The 21485-nt window shown below is 43.6% G+C and overlaps 1 protein-coding gene across 7 annotated transcripts in view; it reads right to left on the reverse strand.

Moving 5' to 3' along the window:
• igsf9bb (immunoglobulin superfamily, member 9Bb) overlaps positions 1 to 21485 on the reverse strand; it is a 133849-nt gene that overhangs the window by 28283 nt on the left and 84081 nt on the right. For 5 of the 7 annotated variants that reach the window (XM_064351056.1, XM_064351053.1, XM_064351059.1 and 2 more), the window contains exons 8-15: positions 20051 to 20193; positions 18433 to 18573; positions 18216 to 18336; positions 17201 to 17347; positions 12616 to 12739; positions 7088 to 7263; positions 5874 to 6100; positions 2320 to 2404 (exon numbers count right to left, since the gene is read on the reverse strand). In XM_064351056.1, coding sequence (XP_064207126.1) covers positions 2320 to 2404; positions 5874 to 6100; positions 7088 to 7263; positions 12616 to 12739; positions 17201 to 17347; positions 18216 to 18336; positions 18433 to 18573; positions 20051 to 20193 — 1164 coding nt within the window. The remainder of the gene's footprint in view (positions 1 to 2319; positions 2405 to 5873; positions 6101 to 7087; positions 7264 to 12615; positions 12740 to 17200; positions 17348 to 18215; positions 18337 to 18432; positions 18574 to 20050; positions 20194 to 21485) is intronic. The other 2 variants (XM_064351054.1, XM_064351058.1) reach the window with 1 other exon arrangement.

Raw genomic sequence — 21485 nt, forward strand, 5'->3', positions numbered from 1 at the left:
AGCCATCTTTGATTTCATAGAATTGTTAGAAATTAAGCACATTACACCTCCCCAGCCATCCACGTTGGTAAGTCAATTGCCACTTAATTGTGATTGACAGAAATGTTACCACACTATCACATTCCACATTCAGTGTGGTTATTGGAACAACAGACACATGAGAGTAGCACATTATAGCGTTGTGCGACATAATTGTCTTTTTAAAAGAAGAAAAAATATGAAATGCTACTCATAATAATAAAAAGGTCTGGAACAGGGGTGGGCTAAAAAGAATATGAATTTGATTAAAACAGACAGACATTAAATTAAAATATAAGGTTTAAAATTAGTGATTCAATTAAATCATAGTTAATTTTTAAACAGTGTCCTCTGTCTTTACTTAGTGTAAACTTAATGTAAACCATTTGAAGAGACAGATCTTTCTGAATTTATGGCTGGAAGTATGGTTTTGCTTTCTGTGCAATCTTTGGAATTATTTTCTTGCCTGTCCCAGAACACCCCCGGTGACACTGCAGTGCTGTTTTCTCATGATGAAAATAATTTGTAATAGAGGAGTTTGGAAGAATTGCTCTCATCAAATCCATGAATCTAGACCAAAAGGAGTTTTGTCAAGTCAAATCTGCACACTTGCTTCAGGTTAAAAACCATAATAACCTTAAGGAACTTGAGAGCTGGTTGAAAGAAAAGCAATTTCTTTTGGAGTGCATCTATGCTGTAAAATGTCAGTATCTCAGCAACTTCTCAGATTGTTTTGACGCATTGCATATTTATTGTTCCGACTGTGCTGTGCATCTGCTGAGCCAGTGTTTGGTATTTATTTTTCTGTTTCATGTAGTCTGATATCTCTACTCTCAAATCAGCAGATCATTTCAGAAAGGATTTTGCCATGTTCTACATTTAATGCAAGCTGTGCCCCAAAATTCTTGTTGCACAACAACCCCATAAGCTGCTGCTGCCAGCACAGTAGTATTTAGTGAGATGTTTATTTCCAGGTCCACAAATCTGGAACTGAAACTAGGACTTTATCCAAAAGAGCACAGTACATTTGCCTACTACTGAGTATACTCAATAGTAGGTTTCAGACTCACCCTGGGAATGTTAGGACACAGCAGAATAGCACCTGACCAATCTTGTTTTGCTCGGATCAGGTGGGGGTTTTTATTGGTACGTCTGAACCTTGCTCCATTATTGCATTCCTTAGAAGAGATTTGTAGTGCAACTTTGCAATGTTTAAAAAACTATTTTTTAGCAACTCCCAATACATTATCAACTTTGGTGCAATCTGATGCAACAGTTTTTCCTTGCAATACACATACAGCAATGTGAAAACGAAGGTACACCCGGTCAATATCTCAAATCCATCGGTATATAAGTCTGACTCTAAACTTGGTTGCTCAAAGACATTTTATTGTCTGTCCATGTTCACTTCTTCTCCATGTGCTGGTAAACGAAAGTGCTTTTATGAAGGTCACAATTAACTACTAACTGTATGATTAATCAAGTGATTGTGCTAATCCAGTGCCTAGGGGGATCCTATGAGGATATTGATTTTAAAACAAGGTTAAATCTGCGAGTCATGTGCTTTAAAAAATGAGGACACATATTACAAGTACTGAAGTGTCAAATCCAAGAGAAAGTTATGAATCATTCTCCATGATAAAAGTAGTTCATACACCACACTGCATTTCCTGAGGAAAGGATTTTGCTGGATAAGTTATTTTTTTCCAAGAACGGCTTTGCATGTTGAAAGTGGGTCTGTTCATTTATCCAACAGGGGGCAGCAATGCACTTTCAATTGAGAGACCTAGCAGAACTGGACTAAAAAAGCAAAGAATGCGGCATTGCTCATACAGCATGCCTTGGTTGCTGGAAACCAAATGACGTAATCTCCGTTTCCTAATAATACAGTTTAACCAACTGCTCCCTTACAAAGGATGCACTACACCATGGCACCATTAAATTATGGCTACTCAACTCCAGGTCCTGTGGGCCACAATGTCTACAGGTTTTTGCGCCAACCATGTACTACACCACCTGATTTCACTAATGAGCTTACTGTACTTCCTGAACCAAAGAGGTGTAGTAATTAGTGAAAACAGGTGGTGCAACCCATGATTGGAGCAAAAACCTGTGGACAACGTGGCCCGCGGCAGCAGGATTTGAGTAGCGCTGCCTTAGGATGCTGCTTTTACTAATTTTGGACAAGCTGCACTTCCATCTCAAACGTCATTTCTCACCACATTGATCTCATTAATTGTGCTCTTGTTTGCGGTATAGTAACGGTCAGCATTTTGCACACAGGTCTTCCTTTTCACTCACCTGTACTCGAGACTCCCACTACGTTACTGGGCTCACTTGTCAGGTCCTCCATCACGGCCATTACACGAAACTCATACCAAGAGTCCTGCAGCAAAAAGAACCAGCTCGTGAAATTGTGCTTAAACCTGGCTTGCCTCTGTGGACGGCTGATGGTGAACTGCTAAATGCTTTCCTGCATTTTTGATGCGAAGACGCCTCGTGTTTTTTTTATCCAGCTGTGGTCCGACTTTCTTGTAATGTAGAGGCATTCCGTCAAAATATACAACTTCTGGTCTGTTGTGTGACAGTAGCCCACGATCAGACTTGGGTGTAGCACAGCGAGTTAGCCGGAACATTCTGGCCATTTTCAATAACGGTGAGACAGGAGGCCCCTTGTCTTGTGCGCCCAATAATGTAGCAAATGGCTCAACATCAACATCCTCCCACGTCTGGTGTCACACTTCTCATCGCTCTTCAGCCCCCAACACCTCAACACTGAGGTCACACACAGAGACCGCCGCACAGGTTCCAGAATATTCTGCTGCTGTCATAGCAACTGCTCCCTCACACATGCACACATACACACACAGACACATGCACTCACACACACACAGACACACACACACAGGTCTGCAGGGGTTGTAACTAGTGCCCTCTGTGAACAACCATGCTAATCAATACTCCAGGGGAGGGAAAGAAAATGTAACTTTCTGAAAATAAAGCTAGAAATGAGACATTAACCATAATTCAAACAAGCTGAGAAGCAAAGTGCAATCTCTATTTATCGAGTAACAGTGAGAAGCACAGTCTCCACACAGCTACCAAAATTGGTTTGCTGCTTTGGATAGGGACATCTCCTAAGCGCACACAATCGTAAGACGTATGAATTGTGATGCATTCAGGTTCACCGCTTGGAAAAAGAACAACAAAGTGCTGGTGCTGTAAAGATCGTATGGGCAATTGCATACATGGGCAAAGGACCCTTAAACAGGACAGCAGCTCTAATGCCACTGGGGGGCGATAATGTCAAAAGAGACCAGAAGAAAACTGGCAGTTTATTCTGAACAGACTTTTTATTTCTGACCTGAACCCATCGGGAACTGTTTGGGTGAGGTCGGACTTATTTTATCAAATACATACTTCAGGTCAGTTTCAGAACGCATTTCCACATTTGCATTTCTATATCCCGAAATAGCACAGGCCAGTGTGTACACCGTAAAAAGTCCAATGTTAATTCAACTCTAACAGTGTTAATTTGACTGTTATCTGTTAAATGTTATTAACAGATAACATTTGGCCCACATTCCAGAGTGGGACCGAATGTTACCTGACAAATGTTGAATTAACACTGGACATTTTACTGTGTACATGCTCCCAACATTTTTATTTAATTAGGCAATAATGCACACTATTGCTTGCAATGCTTGGTTTAATTTGGTAATGATGCAACAAGCCTATTTGGATGTACTTAATTTTGTTTGCATAATAAAATGTACTAGCTGAAAATGTTTAATTAAGTCGCATTTGTGGCGTTGCTTGGACAGAAGGCAAGAATGCACTCCATTTTGTTAAGATCTTTTAAACAGAACAGAGTATTAGGCTATTCAATTTGTTGCTTTTGAGAACATGGTTAAATGAAGCAGAGAAATGGGATTTGGGCTTTGCCTGAGAGGTAACATATAGCCTACAAGTTCAACAATTTGGGAATTAGCCTATTAGCTGACATTCATTTCATTTACTCAATTTTAGAAATTGAAAGGCCAAAAAGCAATATATTATGCAGCCTACATAACTTTTCCTTAATTGTTTTTGGATGCCTATTTAACTATATTTCTTTTCTTATGTTGTGTTATATTGTGGTTAAACATATGTATTTTATTTTTTTCATCCAATAAGCCAAATCTTACTATGACAGCACTATGGGGGAAAATGGAAATTCTTGTTGTGACTGAAGATATATTTCAGCATTATTTCAGTTGGATCAGGTCAGGCCATTACTGTATATTCAAATTTAAATTTCAGGCCCAATCAAAACTCTACCTGTACTCAAAATCAGAAACATTTTTAAGAACAACATGTTTTGTTGTACATTATAAAGAAAAATGCGTACGGAAAAAACTGCTTTACGGGGGAAAAAAATCATAGTGTCTTTCTGTCACAGTAATGGGGGGCAATTCACCTGAGAAGCACAGACTGTAGTTGAATGTGATTAGCTCAAAAGCTCCCAGACTGAACATGCTGAGTGTTTGCTAAATCTAAACCTTCACCAAACTCTAGGGTTGTTGAAAGGGTACAGTACCTGCTGCTTATAAACATCACTCTGCTGGCTGCTAGGCTCTTTAAACCAGCCGAAGAACAGGTTTCATCCACACACTAGAAAAACTCAAAGCTATTTACACAATTTTTTCTCTGAAAACTAAATGTCAACTTAAAATGCGTTGCACCATTAAACTTCTGTAACGGTGACAATAGCAATGTTGCTGACAATAATACTAATGCTAATAATACAGAAGCTTCAACACGGTCACGGGTGGGTGGGTATGTATGTATGTGCAGGTGTGTGTGTGTGAGTCTATCTTCAGCTGACTGCATGTCTATAATTATATTTGTCTGCAGTCTTAAGTGTTAAATCTTTTGTCTTGGTGTAACTTAGTCTTATATTTGTTTTCATTGCACAAAATTCCAACATTCAGTTTCATTCCATTCATCAGTTTCCTTCACCAAGCCACTTCTTTTCTCTCCGACCCCCTTTTCTCTCTGTGCTGTCCCTAAGCCCGATGTACACAGAAGGACATCTGCGAGCCTAATTAGTATTCTAAAAACATTATGTTTACACTTTCAATGGAGGGTCCTAAATTAGAACTATGCCACCATAGCATTAATATTTCATACACAAGGACAGTATATGAGAGGGGAAAATGGGCATTTGGGTTACTGTATTGCTCACATAGGCATGATATAGTTTTACAAAAGACTGTATGCAGTTGCCATATTAGACCTGCTACTAACAGTCTTGGTAGTCTCAATAGTCTCTAAGTATAAATGGCAAGATAACTGTACTGAGCATAATAGGGTGTTACTGTGCACTAGGTTTGGATATGGCTGCAGGCACTGCAGGAATGCGTTCAAAACAATCTGATCTGCACACATTCACCCTGCTCTTTCACTTTATATTTCATCAAAAGTAAAGTTCAAATGTCCACCCCAACTTGCGCCATTGATTTGAAGTTATTTCTATCCCGTTTCCAAAACAAAAGGCTAACCTAAGAATTCCAAAGGTGATTTAACAATATACACACTACTGTGGCTGCATTTTTTCCCCTTTACTCACGGTACTTTAACTAATTAAATGCATTTGTTTTCTGTAGTAAGTGCAGCACCTTAAGAGCCTGCATTGAACATGCCTGCATTAATTATTATAAATATCATTAAGGCAGCGAATGCCAGAGGATGGAAGTTAAAAGGTGTTCAATTATTCAAAAGGAATTTTATTTGAAATAAAGTGTTGGTAAACAGCGTAGCCGGGTCTCCGATTGCTGGGCGCGGGCGCGCCGTGGAAACAGCGTGGAACACACCTGGACCAGGTCTCTCGCCAGCAGCTCCGTCTCTCCAGCTGCGATGGCGTCGTCCAGGACGTCCCACCTCTCCCCGAGGCGGAACTCCATGATGTAGCGATCGATTGGCGACGTGTGATTGGCTGGAGGGATCCATGTCAATAGGACTCCCTGCTGTGTCCGATTGGCTGTGAGGCACCTCGGTGGGGTAAGCAGCACCAATGGTTCAGGGGTACTTATAGGAAATACTGAGGAAGAGAGAGAGAGAAACAAGGAGGAGTTTGGAATATTTCTATTGACATAAATATATAGATGACCGACAGCATACTCAAGCCATATCTTTTCAACAGTTCTTTTTCAAATGCTTGGATGGGACACAATACGTATCACTGTATTTTTTGTTAACAAGCAATATGTTTTAAAATCAAGTAACCATCATAACATGACTTATAAACAATGGTTGTTCCTTGTTCATTTTTTCAATTTCTCTAGCTACACTGAGAAAGTCCACAGCTTGAGTAACATTATTGCATAAACAGGAAATCATTGGGAAAAATCATTTCAAAGGTGTGGGTATTTAAATGCAAAAATTGATTTTTCTATGAATTTACAACAGTACATTTGTGCTAACTCATTGATACTGTGAAACTGTGATGACTGGAGTATTTTTCAGGATGGTTATTATGCAAACACATGCACATATCATCACAAACACAAGTCAAGACATGCCTAGCAGTGAGTGATTATTGGAGGCTAAAAAATGTAATGGGGACAATATTATGCAGGGCTACTTCAATATAGCAACACAATCAGTCACCACAAGTATCACTACAGCTAACTGAGGCTTTTCAAAGCAAGTAACACTGGTTAAGCATTTCCAGAACAATTTGAAGGACAATCTCTGCAATTTCGTGAAAAGGCCTATCGTGACTGATATAAAATCACATCACCCACCCCTCGTTCCTTTGGTGCTGAATTAATATCATTTGTACCTGATGAGAAACTAAGGAAGACCTTGCTTACGTTATACAGAAAAAATCATACAGTTGCATTACATATAGTGTACATACATCTACATACATAGAAAAAAATCTGAAATATAAAATATACCTGTACCTATACCACATACAAAGACAGACAGACAGGCAGATATATCAGACGGGTAGATATATAGACGGGCAGACGTACATATAGTGCAGACATACAGCCTGAGCACTATGCCCTCTGTCACTCACCTAGCGTGTTCACAGTGACGACCTCACTGAAAGGCCCTGTGCCCAGCTTGTTCTGAGCCAGGACGCTGAACTGGTACGCCGTCTCGGGCTCCAGCCCCTGCACCAGCAGCCAGTTCTGAGTGCCAGTCACGGGCGTGGAGAGCCAGTCGTGGGGCCCCAGCTGTGCCCTCTTCACCCTGCGCCAAGACAAGCGGGCACAAGCGCCCCGCACGGTCATTTCACGCCCTTCATCCGTCGAGACGTTTGGAACTTACACCACACATACTTAGGCACCCGGCTCTCCCATGGGAAAAAATCTGACCCGTCAGACTATTCACCAGAGCCAATTCATGTCAGCCCACGGTGCTGGGTTTGCTTGAATTCAAAAACATTTTTTAAGGTTATTCTCCTCCGTGACCAAATAATGCAGTTTTGGGGTTGGTACAGATGAAAGGACTAGAACTTCCCCGGTTTTCAACAGACAGAGTGACAGCCACCTGCATGCTCATCTCTCAGTGGTTACCATTAGCGTTCACCTCCTGAGCACTGAACAGGTGACCCATTTCCTTTGCTTTCCAGCTGCATAGAGCCCCGATTGGAGTGTAGGGCTGGACCATGGCCTGGAGGTATGGGGGTGCACCTCCGTTAGCAGCCTTGTATGCCAACATCAGTTTTGAATTCGTAACCATGCCTATGCACATAGTTCATTACTCTGAATAAGTGTATCACTCAGATTTGATTTGTCCTTATAATAACAGGCATTAAAGACATTTGGAAGCATACAACTTAAATGAAGATGTGTCCACAAAGGTTAAATTCATCAGCGGACAGAGCACAGAACACAGATCATCTCACATAAGTACCTCTTTAAAAGGTGTCATGTTCCCTATGATTTGTATTAAAATATTCATTGATGGTGAGTAAAAAGGGGTATAATTTCAGCTGACAGACGCACGGAGTGCCTGAATGTGGGGGGGGATGAAACAGGAGGGCCAGCGCTTATACTAAATCACAGAAAGCGTACAGCGCATTAACCCGGGCCAGGGCAACGTACTGTACAGTACATTAGTCGCACACACGCGATTCTCACGTCCGCTCTCCCGACACATATAATGGGGATAAAGGGGGTAAAGAATCTCACACACGCATTAGAGAGTGGGACGCGTCTCCCCCCCGTGCTAACTACAGGTCCGAGGGGCACGAGGCTGTGCTGGGGTCGAGCGACGCGTTCCCTCCGCCCGTCAATGTGCGCGCATACGGCCTGGCCTGTCTGTCAGCGAGGCTTCGGGGGGGAAATCTTCATCTCTGAAAGGCGCATCGAAGGGCAGCTCCGGTGACGGATGAAACGCTGTCGTGGCGGGCAGGCGCTAGACGGCCACACGCGCGCGCACACTGAAGCCTAATGCCGTTATTAGCCCTGACAAGAACACAATGTTTTACGACTCCCTGGCAGGGAGGAGAAGAGCACAGACAACTTAATTACGGGTGCCGCTTTCCTGTCAAGATGTTTGAGAGGCTTTTGGAACCAAAACAAGGGCCACTCCTCCCCGGACAATAACTACGGGAGATTTAGATGGATGAACTGAAAAGGACAAACTGAAGGGGAGCGGAGGACGCGTGGACCATACAAACAACGTCCAGATGGTGAACTCTTAATCTAGGGACTTTTTTTCAGTTCAGGGACATAGAGAGATCTGGACTTGGCCATCTCAACTCACAGCAGTGTGGGAGGGAGGTCTTCAACTACTGACCATTTACATCTCAGAGCAGTGTGGGAGGGTGGTCTTCAACTACTGACCATTTACATCCCGAGCAGTGTGGGGGGGGTCTTCAACCACTGACCATTTACATCCAGAGCAGTGTGGGAGGGGGGTCTTCAACCACTGACCATTTACATCCAGAGCAGTATGGGGGGCGGGTCTTCAACCACTGACCATTTACACATCTCAGAGCAGTGTGGCAGGGGTGTCTTCAACCACTGACCATTTACATCCAGAGCAGTATGGGGGGGGTCTTCAACCACTGACCATTTACACATCTCAGAGCAGTGTGGGGGAGGTCTTCAACCACTGACCATGTACATCTCAGAGCAGTGTAGGAGGGGGGTCTTCAACCACGGACCATTTACATCCAGAGCAGTGTGGGAGGGGGGTCTTCAACCACTGACCATTTACATCTCAGAGCAGTGTGGCAGGGGGGTATTCAACCACTGACCATTTACATCCAGAGCAGTGTGGGAGGGGGGTCTTCAACCACTGACCATTTACATCTCAGAGCAGTGTGGTAGGGGGGTATTCAACCACTGACCATTTACATCCAGAGCAGTGTGGGAGGGAGGTCTTCAACCACTGACCACCCACATCTCAGTACAGTGTGTGGCCTTCAACCACTTTCCACGTATATCTCGGAGCTTCTGGATTACACCCCTAAGCTGAAGGCAGAGGGGCCCTGTGTTCACACGCGCATTAGCATCTGCTGTATGCCTGCGGTGACAGCCTGCCTCAGCAGGAGCGCATCTGTATTCTAATCAGGCCCGTGCTGTCCTTAAAGGATACAGTCCCGGTCCACTTAGCACAGACTGCAAAGAACAGATCCTACAGTACACAGGGAGACGACGCCTTACACTGCATTGACCTTACCCAGGCTACATATGATGACAGGACATGTGTACTGTTCCCAGAGCAGAGACTGGAAAGTGCCAGTTCTGAACCACCATAGTGTAAATGTATGTGTGTGTGCATATGAATATTTATATAATTATACATTATATATTAAATATATACATGCTCTATGTATGTATGTATGTATATATGCATGGATGTGCATGGAATGTGTGTTTGTCAGTTTTTGAGCATGGGTGTGGGTAAGCATGCTGCCTTTGCCAAAGGACCTTGAAATTACAGCGCCGGTTCATGTTAATCTCCCCAGCACCACGGGCCTCTCAGCATACTGAAGCTGTCCTCTTCTGCCAGGCCTGCCGCTCAAAGTCAGGAACGTGAGCTGCTTGTTCCACTCTGCCCCTCTCACGTCCATCCCTCTAACACCCCTCCCCCCCCTCCTCACTCCCTGCTAAAGCCCCACCCGTCCCATCTCCGTCCCTGTTTGCACACCGTGGAGAGCAAGGTTACCCTCACGTCCTGCCTTCTCTCAGACTGCTGCACTGGGACAGTCACAGAACATAAAGATGTCACATTGGAACACTTACAATAGATGTGCAGAGGTTGCCTATTCACCCCCTAAGGAGAGGGAGACTGGGAGGACATCAGCGCTAAAATGGGAGAACCCATCGGCTGAACATTTGCGAGATTGAGCATCTGAAAGATGCCCCGTGATGGCATAGAATGACATAGTGTGGATGATAACACGTACATAAACAATCTCAACAGATATAAATTCGGTATAAATCAGCCAAGCGAGAAACAGTGGAGCACACATTCCCACCCCCCCATCATCCGTTATCCACCCCTCCCCCACACCAACCCACCACCACAAAACAGAGCAGAGCTGCGAAGCAGGCTTCCATTCTATAGGAGCGCAAGCAGAGGGGTCTATAGAATGCGGATATTCAGCGGGAATATCGGCAGTATGGGATTGGCGGAGGGGGAGCGCAGCTGCGCAGGCGTGCGTTATCCGTTCTGCTCCGAGCCAGCGCACACAGAAAAAGCAGATGCAGAGCATGGCCCCTCAAGCCGGTCGTCATAGCACCAGGTAGAAGTATTTTTCGCTTCACGTGTCACATAACAGTCCCACACATTCTCAGAACGCTGTCTTCCAAGCTACGACCTTCAACCTTTCACCCTTCACCTTCACAAGACTCACTTTGGTCCTCACTGACTGTCGTCTGGTCGTTTTTAGAACAGTTTTTGCCTCACATGACACCACCTTAATGGAGAGAGGGAGGGCTCTGCGATGACCATGGCTCTTTGACCTTTCCCCCAGGGACAAGACTGTAAAACTACACAGAGCCTTCCTCCTCCATATGAAGGACTACGTTCTGCTGGCTAACAGCTGTAGCTCTGAAGCAGCAAGCTTTGCACATCACCATCTTTGTCTGGAATCAGTCACTTGCAATTCAATATTATTTGGTCGAAATGGTCAATAAATATAAAACATGCTTAGGGGGCTGTGATATATTTTTAGCACTACAATATAAAACAGTGTAGACGGCACAGCTGTTGCTGCGGCTGAGTATTCTAGTGACATTCTGAATCGTGCTTCATCAGAATAGTGTCAGTGCAGACGGCATCAATCCCTGCATGGCAAGCAGGGTTTGAGTTCTATCACTACAAAGAGCAGTGCCTCAGTTAGCAGTCACTACAGAATACATACACAGCACAATCTCCTTCTCCATGGAGAAGCAAACTAAAATGAACTGTTTTTAACATATAAAAAAGGCTAATGAAAACCCACAAATATACTACAGACAAGTCTATGAAAAACAGGCTGTTTCTATTTATGGCGTCTAAAATGAGTGTCAAATGTTATTAAAAAGAAGGCGAAGGTGAATTCATTTCCTCGGCATAGTGTGACCCAGTTTATCATGTGTCTACTGGTGCGGCATATGGCAAGGGTTGCATGTCATTAGCCTTTAAAGCACGTTCCCTTATTTCTTTTCACAGTGATGGAGTGCTTGAAGGCCAGGCTAATTACACACAGCAGTGCTATGTGATTGTCTTTATGGTCTTATTAAAGCGTTCCATATAGGCCATCGTTCATTAGGATTCAGTCCCCAGGATGGTTATGGCCTGATGATTTTGCCCTGATTATATTTGTATACCCAACGGTCAGGGGGCCACGTGTTGTGGATGACCAGTCGGTGTGCTTTACTGTCCTATATGATTACTGTGGGTAGATGTCTCTGCTGCAGGAAACAGAATTCAATAAGACCCACGGCTCTCTGTTGATCTCGGTCTAGCTCAGTCTCTCTCCTGCAACAGCTCTGAAAATTCTTCCTCCAGTAACAGTTGTGCATTGACCTCAAGAAATTAGCTTCAGAATATCTGTAACCTGCCTGTTAGTGGTTAAAATATGACCGGACTGGATACTGAGACACTGAACATGAGCAAATATATAATTAATGAAACCGTGCAAATCCATAATCCGAAACTATCATGTGCCCTGATTCCAGACAAAATCCTGTCTTTCAGGGGGAGTTTGGTTCATGCTGGTAGCAGATGACTGATTCCTTAAAGACCAACCGGCTGTACAGTCAATGCACAGTAAAATGTTCGTTGTTAAATCTAAATTTACCCTATTGGACTAATATGTACTCTGTAAGATTTCAGTTAACACTGGACATTTTACTATGTACAACAGACTGCACCCATGTACTCTCTTCCTGCTCTTCCTGCTCTTCCTCACCTCCCCCCCCCCCCCACCCCCATCCCCATCCCACACCCCTCCCAACACTGCAGCAGCCGAGTCTCGCTGGCCATGCCCCACCCCCCCCCACGCACCCCCTTGGTGTCACAGCTTCTCACAAGCAGGGTAGAGCTCAGGTACAAATGAGAAGGAAAGAAGCAGAAGCAAAGCATGCAGGGATGACTCACACATGGCCGTACCAGACTGAGAATGTCTGTTCATATCCGCCATCATATCCAGGCTCCCAGGAGACATTCGCCAAGGTCGTCGAGGCCGAAACATGGACATTGGTTGGGGGGTGTGGGCTTGTGCCTGGGGAGACACACAACAGTTTCATCAGCGCATTCATGTCCGTCCTATTCTGGAGATGTGACGGCACGATGAACACAGGTACAGATCTCAGGTCAGTCCAATTCTGGAGATTTCACAGCACTATGAACACAGGTACAGATCCCAGGTCAGTACTATTCTGGAGATTTCACGGCACTATGAACACAGGTACAGATCCCAGGTCAGTACTATTCTGGATATTTCAAAGCGCTATACACACTAGTTCATCCAGCTGAAAACATGGGCCTTGTATAGGCCATGTCTATGGCCACAGACTATTCAAGAGTGATCTTCCCTGTACAGAAACAGGTACCTATCACTGTCTGTCTCTCAGAAACACACACACGCACACACACACACTCGTGAATGCACGTGCACACACATATACACTGCTGCACACATTCATACGTAACCACAACAATATACTCTTGGCAACACCCACCCAGTCTGAACACAAAAGGCTTAAAATACCACTACATATTTCAAAAGTAAATTCATTTAGGGTCAAGAAAAGTATGCATTGAAAAGATATTTGCATACCTGGCAGAGCCTTTATACAACTTACAAGGCATTAGATAAAATAACATAACCTTTGCTTCATGCCAAGAACATCCGTTTCCATGACAACACTGGCACTTTACCCAGATTTTCCTGTAAGTAAACACATGAGCAATTTTCTAAGCTGTGAATTTCAGTTACATTCAATTTAAATGTAGGAATAGCTTTGCAATAGATAGGCTTCAGTATTACTCATTACTCATAAAGCCTACAAGCAGCACAGATTTACTTTGGTAGAGATTTTGTTCCAGAGCTGAGGACATCGGGCCTGATTCTGACTACGCTGGACAGCTGTTGGGAATTTAACTGGTAAGCAGAGAGGAAGAGATCTGTATTCTGGGAGTGGTAGCGCTCAAGTGAGTTACTTACCTTGAAAGGCTTCTGTAAGCATCCTGCTGTGTACCTGGTTAGCACCTACTGTGTGAGTCATCGGGCAGAAAGATGTCTGCTTAGCACACGAACAGTGTCATGCAATGCAGAATATGGGATGGCTCCACTAACAGGAGATATTGCAGGAAGGAGCATGGGGGCCAGTTCAGGTCTGGGGTAGTGGTAATGGAGGTCACCTACATACTCCTTAAAATATTCACATAATCTCCACAGAGCAGCCACACTCCACCTTTGACTGCTTAAGGGGGGGGGGGGGAGTGGGTGGTAGGTGGGGGCGGGGGTAGAGGTTGTCATAAAGGTCTGCAGATTTCCACATAAAATCGTTAAAGCTTAGCTCCTGGCTGGCATCCCCTCACCTCCAGGGCTGCTGGGAGTTTTTGATAATGATGTCAATTTGATGTGTCTGCTGGCAGGAGGTCATAGGTCAAAGCCATTTAATTTAGAGCCAGGTTTCACCTCAGCCAGGCACATGGATGGGACTGCATCCCATCCAAACCGTGCTCTCCTAAGCATCTTTCCAGGCTAAGAATGAAACCTCATAAAAATGATTGACCATATACCAAGAGTATACGTATCAATTTGTTAGCTTTTAAATCATCTTCTGAGATTCAGTAGCATTCATGTGACTCAGTGAAGAAGCTGGCAATACAACACAACAAAATGTTCTTTCAACCCCCTCGATTTACATGCACTATGTACATCTCACACCTTACTTTGTCAAGAATGTAGGAAATCAGAGTGGAAATGGAAACGAGATAAACTGGAAGTTTACTATGAGATTTTTAAAGATGGCCTGGCCACTTTCCAAGAAGCTGTCACAAAGAGTGGACAAGGGCAAAATATAATTTCCAAAAACTGCCATAGACCTAAAATTATCTTTAGCAGCATTCATTCTATACTTAACTCCCCTGTTTACTTTGGTGTAGATGCCTCCACTGAATTTCAGACTTTGAAATTTTTTGTGAGGTTGCGGTTGAGAACATTAGATCAAACATCACTCCCTCTGATTCTGACTCCTCTTCATATGTGGCATGTCCATGGAATTAAAGTTTGAACCATTTTCTCTCCCCTCCTTATCAGATGTTGTACCTCACAGGAAGTCCACGGCCTCTCCGCTTGACGTTATCCCTTCCCGTCTCAATAAAGAGTCATTTAATGTGAAGGTGCCGGTATTCTCTGTATTATTAACACCTGTTTAGCCACTGGTATTGTCCCTGCCTGTTTCAAACACACAGTTGTTCAACCCCATCGTAAGAAGCCCACCCTTGACTCCAGAACGCTTAGCGATTTTCATCCTATTTCTAAACTGTTTTTCCTTTCCAAAATCCTGGAAAATGTAGTCCATTTCCAGTCTATTTTAAAATCCATTTTAAGGTTTTACTTTTTGTGTTTAAAGCTCTTAATGGGCTGGCTCCCTCTTGTATTACTGACCTGCTCTGCCCATACGCCACTCCTAGGCCACTGAAGTAATTCAACCAGTTGCTTCTGTCTGTTCCACAGCCCCGGCTAAAGCTCAAGGGTGACCATACTTTTGCAGTCTTTGCTCCAAGACTGTGGAACAGCTTACCACTCAATATCAGGTCTGCCCATCCATCTGTTTTTAAATCGACTTAAAACACACCTATATGCCCTAGCATTTCCAAATGTCTTATGTTAAGATTTTCATTTTTTTCCCTGTGTGTTCACATTTGTATATATGTGTATTTATTTTGTACAGCACTTCGGTTCAACAGTTGTTCTTTTAAATGTGATTTAGAAATAAAATGTACTTAGTAATTTACTCACTGTACATAATAGTAAGGTATCAATCAGACACCTCTCAAAAAGCAAATTCAGGAGAAAAAATATGTTAATTCTATCACCATTCTATTAGTCCTCCTAACATGCTTTAAATGTGCATTGGCTGTCTTTAATGCACTCTGTGAGGCATTATGTTAGACTGCTACTGTATATGCAATAGTCTTTTATTGAGTGGCTAATTGATTTGTCAAATTTGCCATTTGCTTCCTTGTTTAACTAGCCTATCCCCAGTATGGATGGGAATTGACTTGTTAACACTGGCTGTAAAACTGTTCAGAGGTGATTTGAAAAGGCGATATCAGGAAAAAATAATGTATTAAAAAAACAGCACAAAACTGAAAATTCTGCAAAGCAGGCATTTATTCCTGTCGACACTTCCTCACCACACTTCCTTTTTTGTCCCACCAGGGAGAATGGAGGATGCGAGGATATGTTTTTTTTAGCCACAATCGAGCAGAGCAGCAGCCAATTACACAACAGGGATTTAACAGGCCTGGAAAACAACTACCCAACACCTGGTTATTGGCAGGAGGTGATGGCTGCTTGGTTGCTATTCAGAGACTGTGAGTGCACAGATCTCTCTAAAGAGTACCCAATTACAGCGCAGCGACAGACTTCAACAACCCCACAAAACAAGACCCACTCAGGCAATGTCAGCATAGTAAACCAACTCATACGGTACAGCCTGACCACTCAGAAATGGGATGAATTATTGGACACAAATCTCTCTTTTTTTATTTTTTAAACCTGACATCTACAAAAAGCTTCTGTGATTTCCTGGAGGTTGTAATGCATGATAACTATTTCCATATTCATTTGCCTTAATTGCAAGTGTCACTTTAGCACTTTAGTAAACTGCTGCACATCTGTGGTCAACAGTTTTTGCATTTTTACAGCAGTTAGCTTTTAACACTCCCTTTTACCTTTTATATGTACATGTTTCTTTCACTTCCTTTCATGTAAAATATTTATAATCAGACCTGCAGGATTTACCAGCAAGCAACAGGGCAGTGTTGTTAGTAGAAAGAACCCAGCCATCTACTCAGAAGGTTACAGGCTTGATGCATAGGTCCTGTTTTGTTATGCCTTTGATAATTGCTTCAGCAAGCATCTAGCCAAATAAATGTTAAGTGGGCTATATACTTTTAAGTATTTATTAGTGCACAGTCTCAACTGCACTTAAAACTACACTGAAATTACGATGTTTACCACTTATTTTGATACTAATATGCAACCTGTGGTGCTACCTATGAGAAAACGACAGTTTCTGAAGGGGTTTGGTTGGGTGTGCCAAGGACGCATAAATCTGCTTTGCCGTGGCCATTGGCTCAATGATCTGGCACGTCCAACTAATGACTTTTCCAAGGGTTCATTTCCCATCAAACACTGACATTTTTTCCTTTTTTTTAAAGAAAATAAATGTTATTCACCGATTACACAGGCAGCTAAAAGGCAACAAGGACATCACTACATGCAGCAGCTCTGGCTGACTGAAGCCCACCCTATCCATGCCCGAATGAGGCCAGCAGTGCCCTGGCTCCTCTCAGTCCTGCTCAATGATGCCCAGCCTGAGCTCCATCTTACTTAATGAGCCACGCGGGGGTCTTTTTTAAGCATTGTGTGTCCGCGTTAAGCTGTAACTGTAAGACAGAATGGGTGAAGTGCCTTGAGCTGGCGGCTGAGGGGGACTCGTACCGATCACAAGGAGGTGCGTGCTGGCAGTGATGCTTGTGGCCACGTTGGTAGCGACACACTCCCACTCCCCATGGTCCTCCTTGCTGAGGGATTTGAACTGTAAGCTGCCTCTCGGTAGGACGTTGTGCTTGCTCCTGCTGGGCTTTCCTACCTTTACACAGGAGGAAAACAACGAAGGCATCAGCAGAGAGAGACAGGCAGACTGAAACAGTCAAGGGCAGTCAGACAGACAGACAGACAAACATACAGCTGTAGACACAGACTGCATCAGTTAAAGACAGACAGAAAAACAGACAGATAGGGAAGCAGATATAGATGTGCAAGCAAGGAAGATACAAAGACATACAGGCAAAGACAGATTACATACAGATATACATACAGACACAAAAATACCCACAAGCCTATACAGACAGACAAGTGAAGACACAGAGAGACAGTGGTACCACAATAAACACTCTCAGAAACTAAAACAGCAAAGACAGATGGATACTGGCAAAGACAAACAAACAGAAACAGATATGCAAAGACTTACAGAGAGGCAAACGGACTGACAGATAAGAACCAAACAGTCAGAAATATGGGGTCACAACATCATGTGAAAATGCAACGAAGAAAATATCTTGTTGCATAAAAAATTAGCCATAGAAAGCCCAACTAAAGCCTTTCACGAGGGTTCAATCATAAATGCACATTGACCTCCTTCAGTGGCGCACTGACTAGAAGAGCCAGATCCACATGAGTACGTTGAATGTAACTGTGCCAGTGTTCCAGTCATGGGTCTACAGGAGACATTTGCGAGTGGGCTGGGAGAGGAGGCAGACTGCAAGCACAAACAGGGGGGGCCTTTGATTTTTATGTGTACCAATCAAAAACTGGGCGTGCCTTGGACACCCAGTACACAGTGTGCTGGCACTAGTGCACCGTACGGTAAAATAACAGTAATTCAGGGCCCAGTGAACGTTATTAGCCAGGATAGTGGAGGATGTTCAGCGTGCACGGAGGGATCGGAGGTGACCTGCCTTTCTCCATGTGATGTTTGGAAATGGGTCTCCCTCCGCCTCACAAGGGATCACCAGCTCTCTCCCTGCCTCCTGCCGGTATTCTCCTCCCGGTACCACCGAGAATTTAGGGGGATCCTGTGGGACACGGGGAAGAACGCCGTCTCAGCTGCGGCCCAACGCACGGTGCCACGCCCACTGGGCTCTTTTGGGTGGAGCAGTACCCTACTGTACCTTTAGCACCAGGGGGGCCGGGGGGGATTGTCCCATGGTACCCAGGGCGTTGTAAGGCACACAGGTGTAGGTGCCAAGGGAATCCTCTGTCACCTCCGCCACACGAATGCTCCCATCTTCCATTTGGCTCCAACCAGGGTACTGGGACAGAGGAGGACCACAAAGATGCCACAGTGAAAAATCACTTAAAACAAATAAGCTTTTCGTATTACAGCCTCATTAATAATTTAACTAACTCCCCACCTTAGACAGTGAACTCACCGACTGACAGGTTTGGAATTTAACATTTTGACTGAACTTGTCAGCTTCATCAACAGGCACATTTGTAATGTTGTAGTACAGACTGACATTTTGACTGACTGTAGCACTTAGTTACAATGTCATTGGTTCTTTTGTGCCCACTTTACAATGACATTGACATTAGCATTAGTAATTCATTATTTTCACACCCCAACAGTAGCACTTTTAACCATGTATTAGTACTGTCAGAAATGTATGAAAGGACTGAGGGTGGAACCTGTATCCTTTGACTGAGAGCCAAAAGGGGAGGGTGAGAATGTGAAAATGAAGTGTAAAAGCTTATCTCCAGGAGTGTGCAGAAGCTAACCCTTCTGCAAACGAAGCAAAACTCAAAATACGCCATTTCATTAAAATTGTCATATTCTCTACCATACTGATTGCCTATTGTGAATGGCCTTGATTTTGAATATGGAGGATCTGTGGAGAAATTAGAGGGTAGAGTTGTGTCTGTTTCTGGTACTACCGAATGCTAGGGAGTTCTAAAGATAGCAGGAATATTCTCCAGCAGCGGGGCTGCTGACTGTGCTGTGGTCTTACGTTTAGTGTGCAAGTGCGTGGTGCCTGAACACACGTTTTCCCTTTTCCACTGCCGCAGTTAAACGTGCAGTTTAATCTCGCAATCCCTTTTTATATAAACGGCAGGCAGTTGCTTCAGATATAGCCAATATACTGCGGTTGTTTTTTTCACAATCTGAAGGCATTTATAGCCTAATGTCTTTTTCAATTAAGGCTGCTTTGTCCTGGAATAAATAGCAGCATTTTTTCCCATTAACTGCACTGAGATTACAATTTAAAAAAGTGATATTCTGAAGCTGCCTGAGTGGGAGTTATTGTTTTTTAATGGCTGTGAAGTGAGGAAGAATGCAAAAGCCATGTGTATTCTTCTTCTTCTTCAGGTCGGCAGGCATTGGGGGCTTAGGTGTGTGGACTCTATTCTGTTCTTTGTGATCTATATGCCTGTCAAGCACATCTGAACCAGATTGTTTGCTCCCTGTCTTGTAATGAGAAAGCAGTGGTAAAATAGTTATGATTTATAAATTCTGAAAAAATTGGTAATACAGAGAACCGTGATATTTTAGGTCATTCAGTCCTAAAAACCGGTACTGGAATAATGCTACTAGAGCACCCTGTCAACCTTTTTTTGTTCACTTTTTCTTGACACTTTAAAACCTTTCATATTGCTCCAACACGCTAAGAGATGCTCATCTATACCAAGAATATTGCAGTTAGATCAGCTGGGTTTCTCCTATGCATCCGCCAATCATGTTAGGCCGACTGGATGTGCAGCCAATATGAGGGCAACTTTAGAGTGATTCACCTTCTCCACTCTCAGAGGGAGGCCATCTTTCCTCCACTTGACCATCGTCACGGGCGGGTTGGCATCCACAGGGCACCGAATGAATCCTGGCAGGCCAATGGCCACATAGATGACTGGCGGCATGTTTACGACTCTCGCAGGATCTGGGATAAGGAAGAACCCACAGACACACACACACACACACACACACACACACGAGTGTGTCAGCTAAGGCTGAAGAAAAATACATAATTTAAAGTAGTTTAGGTACTGTGTTGCACAAATGTGAACTGTGTTCCTGTGGAAAATGTTTACATGGGTATACTTTTTTTCTCTGCGGTTACGTTTGTTTAAGTTAATCATCATGACAGATACTCAAATGGCCTGTCACTGGTTGAACAGATGCCCCTTTAGATGACATTAAAAGCAGGCTGAATGTACAGTCCCTTGAAAAAAAGGTCAACCCATTTAAACAGCCTCTCTCTCTCTCTCTCTCTCTCTCCTCCTCCTCACTTACACACACACACACACACACACACACACACACATATATATGTACAGTATACATACACACTATTTGTAGCTCACACGAAGAGGATAAAATGGCACCTAAACAAAATGAGATGGTGCTTCAGCGAAAGCACATCAGTTAAGTCTATTCGTGACTGAAGGACAGTAATAAACCAGTACATGTATGTCAGTCAGATCACATGAGGCTCTCTATGTTGCCACCGGACTCTTTACGGAAAAGTTTCACAGCCCTGTCAAAAATCTAAAATCTAAAATCGGGCCAACGTCATTAGAAATTACACTGGGTGCTTAAGCTGAGCAGACAGACTAAAACTCCATCAAGTAATTAGATTGTGCAACAAAATGAAAATACACTGGATAGACAGTATAGAGTATGGCTTGCATTGAAATTTGTGGTTGAACCCTCTTGATGACATCTATGTATGACCACTTGCACCTCTAATTATATGGCCTCGCGCACCTTATGGAAATATGCGAAAATACCAATTTATTTCAGGATGCGCTTGATCATTATTATTCCAACCGTCAGCATGGCCCTGATAACCTTGTTTTGAATACTCAAACCATGATCATCCCGCTGGTCCCTCAAAAAGAGACAGGATGATGGCTGGTCTGGGTAGGCGGATGTGCTTTTTTTAAAAAGGCAGAGCAGAAGCTGAGATGTGCAAAGGAGAAACCTGTCAACGACATCTTACAGTGACACCAGCATGAAGGACACTGACGTTAGCACTGAGAAGACATGAGCACTGCGACTGACTGTGAGGCGTCATCATTAATCGTCGTTTTCTCAGCTGCGTGTGCTTTCATTAAGGACAAGCCACAGCCGTCTTCACAGGCGAAGAGTAACTAATCAACGGTCAAATTTCAATTTCACTGCTATTTTTCTCTCCATTTTTTTTAGCCAGCTGATAAAAATTCTCTTTCC

The sequence above is a fragment of the Anguilla rostrata genome, chromosome 9 (assembly GCF_018555375.3).
Source record: "Anguilla rostrata isolate EN2019 chromosome 9, ASM1855537v3, whole genome shotgun sequence".
Classification (NCBI taxonomy): domain Eukaryota; kingdom Metazoa; phylum Chordata; class Actinopteri; order Anguilliformes; family Anguillidae; genus Anguilla; species Anguilla rostrata.